This window comes from Haliotis rubra, unplaced genomic scaffold (genome assembly GCF_003918875.1).
Source record: "Haliotis rubra isolate DU_JTF1 unplaced genomic scaffold, ASM391887v1 Scf1104, whole genome shotgun sequence".
Taxonomy (NCBI): Eukaryota; Metazoa; Mollusca; class Gastropoda; order Lepetellida; family Haliotidae; genus Haliotis; species Haliotis rubra.
The window spans coordinates 116,167-124,246 of NW_025765009.1; the positions used below are offsets into that span (position 1 = coordinate 116,167).

The 8,080-nt window shown below is 44.5% G+C and overlaps 1 protein-coding gene across 1 annotated transcript; it reads right to left on the bottom strand.

The window, feature by feature from the left end:
* Window positions 1–1,044: 1,044 nt before the first annotated feature.
* Window positions 1,045–7,666, bottom strand: LOC124286980. Its single transcript, XM_046723446.1, has 7 exons — window positions 7,563–7,666; window positions 6,839–6,951; window positions 5,849–5,887; window positions 5,052–5,090; window positions 4,160–4,312; window positions 3,144–3,230; window positions 1,045–1,558 (listed from the first exon to the last, which is right to left on the bottom strand). Exons 5-7 carry the CDS (start codon window positions 4,272–4,274, stop codon window positions 1,248–1,250), a joined length of 513 nt encoding a protein of 170 aa, XP_046579402.1. The 5' UTR covers window positions 4,275–4,312; window positions 5,052–5,090; window positions 5,849–5,887; window positions 6,839–6,951; window positions 7,563–7,666; the 3' UTR covers window positions 1,045–1,247.
* Window positions 7,667–8,080: the final 414 nt, after the last annotated feature.

Genomic DNA, 8,080 nt, shown 5'->3' on the forward strand with positions numbered 1-8,080 from the left:
AACCTCGCTATTCGGCTTGTCCCGGAATAACACGAGTTGGTCATGAATGGAATGCTCTGGGATCAGCAGGGGAAGTAACTCAGGCGTGGCTACAAAAAGCCAGTTCTGGGCGCAAATAGGCCTTTTGTTGACCAACATTGCCCTTAAATTGTAACACCACCACTACCACACCAGCCAGTCAACATCAAGCAGCTTTGAGACGGATCCCCAATGAAAGCATTCCACTGCTTACGTGTTCATTGATAGGACGTGTACAGGTATGTATCAATGCCAATGGAGGTTATCACAGGTAAGAATACTGACATCGACGGTACGTTTACGGTAGCTCACCTGGGTAGGGTGAGTCGTGGCCTTGACTTGCATGTATCGGGCTTAGGTAGTCTGCTGAAGGACAAATAGGGAAATAATTAGGTACAAACATTATCAAAACAAACATTCCGTAATCATACCTTAGTTATTTAGGGAGTATTGCCCGGTACACAATGCCTGCTTATCTCTAATTAAAATGTCAACTACTAACAATGTGTCATTCGCAAGTCTCCTCCAAAACGTATTCCTCACATCATAAAAACCAAAATGTGATTATAATAACAGGGATAGATCCAGGCTTTTGGGTGCACATAATACATGAATGACCTCATGTGCTCGTGAAAAAGGTAAGCGTCTCCTGCTCTAACGGTCGCTCACACTCACACACGCCATTAAGGAAGTGTGAAAACGTGGATGAAATTGGGATGGCACCACAGGCCCTCGGGTCTTTGCGAGGATGAAAGATTTTTAAAAAATATTTTAAAAAATGAGATGACCCCCGACTCAAAATGCTTCACAGTACAATACATCATGACGTATTGTAATCTTTAATCCTCGCAAAGACACGAGGGCCTGTGGATGGCACAGGGTGGCATCAGATGGCAAAGCTATCAATGGAGATACTACTGCACTATATACACTGTCAGTCTGTACCTTCTCTGGCCATATCGGTGTAGGGCATCGGGTCATCGCCGGGGGCACGAAGAGGGGCCGGGGGGCCCCTGGTCACTGCAATGAAACAATGTAAAAATTTAAGCGTATCTTTAAATCAGTCATGCAGAATGTTGTGTATTGTGTGGGATAAGTTCTGTGATTAGCACTTCCTGAGTCAACTTCTGTTCTGGAATGACATGGAGATGTTGATGTGGTATACAATCATGTCGTAAGAATACAAAAGGTGATTGTGCCCTTAGACCCAAATGTATGACAGATGATTTTCATATGAATATAACCTCACATAAAAAGATGAAGAAAATATGATTGGTCCAAGGAAACAAGGTTGATAACGGATGATTGGACCAAGGAAACAAGGTTGATAACAGATGATTGGTCCAAAGAAACAATGTTGATAACGGATGATTGGTCCAAGGATACACAGTGAAGAACAGATGATTGGTCCAAGGATACAAGGTGAAGAACAGATGATTGGTCCAAGGATACAGTGAAGAACAGATGATTGGTCCAAGGATACACAGTGAAGAACAGATGATTGGTCCAAGGATACAGAGTGGAAAACAGATGATTGGTCCAAGGATACAGTGAAGAACAGATGATTTGTCCAGGATACAGTGAAGAACAGATGATTGGTCCAAGGATACAGTGAAGAACAGATGATTGGTCCAATGATACAGTGAAGAACAGATGATTGGTCCAAGGATACACAGTGAAGAACAGATGATTGGTCCAAGGATACACAGTGAAGAACAAATGATTGGTCCAAGGATACACAGTGAAGAACAGATGATTGGTCCAAGGATACACAGTGAAGAACAGATGATTGGTCCAAGGATACAGTGAAGAACAGATGATTGGTCCAAGGATACAAGGTGAAGAACAGATGATTGGTCCAAGGATACACAGTGAAGAACAGATGATTGGTCCAAGGATACAAGGTGAAGAACAGATGATTGGTCCAAGGATACACAGTGAAGAACATGATTGGTCCAAGGATACACAGTGAAGAACAGATGATTGGTCCAAGGATACAGCAAAGAACAGATGATTGGTTACCAAAGAACAGATGATTGGTCCAAGGATACAGTGAAGAACAGATGATTGGTCCAAGGATACAGGGTGAAGAACAGATGATTGGTCCAAGGATACACAGTGAAGAACAGATGATTGGTCCAAGGATACACAGTTGAAGAACAGATGATTGGTCCAAGGATACACAGTGAAGAACAGATGATTGGTCCAAGGATGCAAGGATACAGGGTGGAAAACAGATGATTGGTCCAAGGATACAAGGTTGATAACAGATTATTGATCCAGTTATACATTCTCATTGTAGGAGTACAGATGTACAATTTGAGTTTAAGTGATATTTTAAAACCGCCGCAATTCTTGAAGTTTATTATACTGAGTGCATAATATATTGAGTCTGGTATATCTCCACTGAACTGTATTTCAGTTTTTTTAGGTTTACCATTTCGATGAAACCCTCTAACTTGAATGTAATACACTCAGAGCGAATCGAAACAAAAGCATGTGATTCAGCATAGACTAAGGGACGCAACTCTTGGCAGCAAATATCAGAGCATCATACGACTGAATTATTTGTTTTCCTACGTAAGTTATGTTGAATCTCAACGTCTGTTTATGGATTTCTTGTGATGATCCAGTGTATCACACAAATAACTTACAAACCATTTCATATTGAGTCCAAGAGAAAGGCTTTGAAATGTTAATTATGTTTCAGACTGTTGGAAAAATATATACTTGTCATAAACAAATGAATGAAGGGATGAATATGTATGCATTTAACACAATACTTAGGGTAACAGTTTTAATATCTGACTTGGCAGATGTAGTTGATAAAAATAACTAGTCTACCTTCAAAATCCCAGAACCAATCCCCCACGCTATCCATCAACACTACAATATCAAACGGACGGTTTAACCACAGGGGTTCGAATCACTGTGTTGACAATAAATTTTAAAAATAAAAATCTAGACATAGTTCGGACATACCCCGATGTCGAGGACTTTTGCAATCGTATATTATTTTTTACATGATATGATTACAAAAGTCTAGATTTTTATTTTTTAAAATTATTGTCCAAGCAGTGATTCAAACCCCTGTGGGTATAACACTCGTGACGGATTAAACCTACCTGGATTATTCATGTCTAAATACGGGTTTCTACTGTGTTGAGTCAGGGCAGGCTCCGACGGACGACGACTCTCACTGCGAACCAAGCCTACAATAACAACGCTTTGTTTCAATTCATTGAATATTTCTTGTAAACATTGCGTGTTATGCTCATTTGGAGATGTCATAAGCGGGCATTGTCAGTCTTCTTTCTCCAAGATTTAGAGTGAATGAGTGAGTTGAGTTTTACGCCGCACTCAGCAATATTCCACATATATGGCGACAGTCTGTAAATAATCGAGTCTGGACCAGACAATCCAGTGATCATCAGCATGAGCATCGACCTGCGCAATTGACATGTGTCAACCAGGCCAGCGAGCCTGACCACCCGATCCCGTTAGTCGTCTCTTACAAACATGGGTACTGAAGGTTCATTCTAACCCGGACCTTCACGGGTTCAACATTTAGAAAACACACAATCGTACAGACATGTAAAAACACAAGTACCATTCATTTTGTTCGTGCTTTGGCTGCAGTTTACTAGCGGCTCAGATGCTAAGATCCCCTTGTCATGATTCCTGTGTGTCTGCGACATATACTTTCTATAAACCCTGTTATCCCTGATCTAACTGAGTTCGGTAACCCTGTTACACCTTACCCAACTGAATTCGAAAACCCCGTAAGACCGTACCCATCAGAATCCAGATGCCCGTAACACCGTACCCAACTAAGTTCGAAAACCCCGTTAGACCAGATGTCCAGACACAGTTAAAACAGAGTCCAGATACCTAGGTACCTTGTATTAATCCAGTCAAGGAAACCCCCGTTATCCGGACAGGTCTGAGTTCAGCAACATCATTACTCCAGATAGGTCTGAGTCAAGGAAAACACATAACACCAGACAGGTCTGATTCAGGGAAATCCCGGTAAGGTAAGGCCACTACCATTACAAACACATACGTCACAAAACATCCGAATATATATTCTGTAAAATGCTGAAATATGCGAACCCCCCTAATTATAACCAGAATTGCTCACCACTTGAGTTGCCAAAACTTGCTCCGCGAGGAGGATTGGGGTGGCTGTTTGTGGAGTAACCTCTCGTCAATTTGTTTCTGTCCGGCAAATATGGTTGCACACATGGTTCGGACATAATCCGATGTCGAGGATGGGAGGGTGGTTGACTTGGCTCTACAAATGAAACTATAGTGTCAGTGTGTCTTCAGGAGATGCGTGAGTGGGCTTTACGCGAGGGGACACCCAAAAATGGGCTTCACACATTGTAACCATATGGGGAATCGAACCCGGGTCTTCAGCGTAACGAGCGAACGCTTTAACCACAAGGCTACCTCACCGCCCTCTTCTGGAGATGAGACGAATGGTACAGGTTAATAGCACACCTAAACTGTCATGGCATACACAAGATTTCTAGGTTGCAGAACGATATGGACCTTACATTATACATGGATAATAAATAGTATTGAGTGTTTAATTGGGTAGAGGACACGTGTGTGTGCGTGCGTGCGTGCGTGTGTGTGTGTGTACTTGAACCATGTCTGTTTTATGGTGTCAGATCTTTCCACTAGCACAAAACCAGTTATGACTGCAGGTCGATGGTAGACGACCGCTCTTCGAACGAAATCAGAATGATAAATATATTTTATCATCTGGTTTCATTTTTGAATCCATTATTCATGTGGTGTTCAGTGATCATGTCAAACCTGTGCACATTTAATCGGATTGGCTGGGGAAACAGCTGGAAACGACGAAGCAAAGGGATGTCGCTTGAGGTTACACTGAGCTAGAAGTTCACTTGTTCGTGGATGTGAAAACAGATTTTTAGTTAGCATGGTTTTATTGGTGTTTTGGCTTTCTTGCAAATACAAGTAATTCTATTTCAATTTCTTTTTAAAATATGTCATATACGAACCTGGAGAGTAGTTGTAGTTCGCAGTTGGATCACTGCCACCTGGAAAAAAACAATGTCGAAACAGCTTAGCTTCACACCCTGGCTGACTCCACACCCTGACTACACACCCTGGCTCCACCTTCTAACTCCACACCCTGGCTCCACCTTCTGACTGACTCCACACCCTAGTTCTACCCTCTGACTGACTTCACACCATGGCTCCACCCTCTGACAGACTAAACACCCTGGCTCCACCTTCTAACTCCACACCCTGGCTCTACCTTCTGACTGACTCCCCCCCACCCTGGCTCCACCTTCTGACTGACTCCACACCCTAGTTCTACCCTCTGGCTCCACCCTCTGACAGACTAAAGACCCTGACGCCACACCCTGGTGTGTGTGCGTGCGTGCGTGCGTTCCTGTGTGTCTACTTGAACCATGTCTGTTTTATGGTGTCAGATCTTTCCACCAGGAGAAAATCAGTTATGACAGTGCAGGTCGATGGTAAGACGACCGCGCTTCAAACGGAATCAGAATGATAAATATATTTTATCATCTGGTTTCATTTTTGAATCCATTATTCATGAGGTGTTCAGTGATCATGTCAAACCTGTGCACATTTAATCGGATTGGCTGGGGAAACAGCTGGAAACGATTAGCAAGGGGATGTTGCTTGAGGTTACACTGAGCAAGTAGTTCACTTGTTCGTGGATGTGAAAACAGATTTTTAGTTAGCAAGGTTTGATTGGTGATTTGGCTTTCTTGCAAATACAAGTAATTCTATTTCAATTTCTTTTTAAAATATGTCATATACGAACCTGGAGAGTAGTTGTAGTTCGCAGTTGGATCACTGCCACCTGGAAAAAACAATGTCGAAACAGCTTAGCTTCACACCCTGGCTGACTCCACACCCTGACTACACACCTTGGCTCCACCTTCTAACTCCACACCCTGGCTCCACCCTCTGACTGACTTCACACCATGGCTCCACCCTCTGACTGACTCCCACACCTGGCTCCACCCTCTGACTGCTACACCACCCTGGCTCCACCCTCTGACAGACTAAATACCCTGGCTCCACCCTCTGACAGACTAAATACCCTGGCTCCACCCTCTGACTTCACACCCTGGCTCCACCATCTGACTCCACACCCTGGCTCCACCCTCTGACAGACTCAACACCCTGGCTCCACCTTCTGACTTCACTAAACCCTGGCTCCACCATCTGACTCCACACCCTGGCTCCACCCTCTGACAGACTAAACACCCTGGCTCCACCCTCTGACAGACTAAATCACCCTGGCTCCACCCTCTGACAGACTCCACACCATGGCTCCACCCTCTGACTGACTCCACACCATGGCTCCACCCTCTGACTGACTCCACATACCCTGGCTCCACCCTCTGACAGACTAAACACCCTGGCTCCACCCTCTGACAGACTAAACACCCTGGCTCCACCCTCTGACAGACTAAACACCCTGGCTCCACCCTCTGACCCCACACCCTGGCTCCACCCTCTGACTCCACACCCTGGCTCAATCCTCTGACAGACTCCACACCCACACCGACTCCACACTCTGCCTGACTGAACACCCAAGCCCGCCTGACTCCACGCCCTGACTCTACACCCTAAATCCACACCTTGAGTGATTCCAGCCAGTGACTAACGCCCTGATTACACTCACGCCCTGCCTGGCTCCACACCGTGTCAATGTTAAAAACCGAATGTACTTGTGACTTCAATAGAAACCAGCGACTAGTCAGAAGCCTGTATACTCAACAAACCCTGACGGCGGACCACCTACTAGATCTGGGCAGGGTCGTGTTCAGCCTCCTGGCCTGCTCGTCCAGCTGGGTGAGGATGTTGTAGGCGTGGGCCGACTGACACGTGATGAAGCCTTCCCCGACCGGGCTGCTCCTGTTCCAACATACGCACCAGGTGTGTTACTGCTACGGGGTATCAACATTACAGGCCACAGCAATTACACCACACATCCACCCGTGAAGATCCGGGTTAGAATTGGTCAGCAACCCATGCTTATCGCAAGAGGCGACTAGGTCAGGCTCGCTGACTTGGTTGACACATGTCATTGTATCCCAATTGCGTAGATTGATAATCATGCTGTTGATCACTGGATTGTCTGGTCCAGACTCGATTGTTAACGAACCGCCATCGTATAGCTAGCTGGAATATTGCTGAATGCGGCGTTAACCAACAAACAAACACTCTGTTCACTCCACCCTACCCCACCCCACCCCACCCTACCCCTATCCCTACTCATTAAGGTTCACCACAATCAAGTCTCCATATTTCATTGTTGGGATAAACAATATGTGTCTCCAACAACAAGTAATGTAATATAATTTCTATCAAATAATAATTCGCCCATCATTTGCTCACGTTTCTCCAAGGTATCTTACGAACAACTGACATCTTGTAAGATTAATACACAGCACATAGCGCAAACAGACAATTGAGAGTATTGATAAACTTCGAAGAGATTTGGCAACTTCTTCAAATGTACCCACCTCCCTGTTTCAATCCAGAATACTAAATCTCTTTCTTCCTGCTTGTATTTGCGGATTGTCGTCAAGGGTATTTTCGACAGGATTTCATCCCCCCTGAATAATTGTCAGATGGCCATCCGCGATGTAAAGACTGACCTCGCCCTTAAACGTGGTGTGCACGGCACTGATGATATTCGCTGGGAACATATCTGTAACAGGTTGTGATGATCAATAGAGTGACTCAACGAAATTACGGATAAAGATTACGACAATGCTGATTATGTAGACGACGTAGTCAACAACAAGGTGTCGACGACGATGGTGATGATGACGATGACGATGGTGATGATGATGTCAAGACAACCACTGACAACTTCATACAAGATCTGTATGACTGGATGATAAACTGCTTTTTACTTTTATCTACTAAGGTGAGGTGAGGTGAAATTGGGTTTAACTTCGTGCTTGAGAATATTTCGCTCATATGACGACATGCATGCATGTGTATGTGTATGTGCGGCTGCTTGTACTAGCCCAGA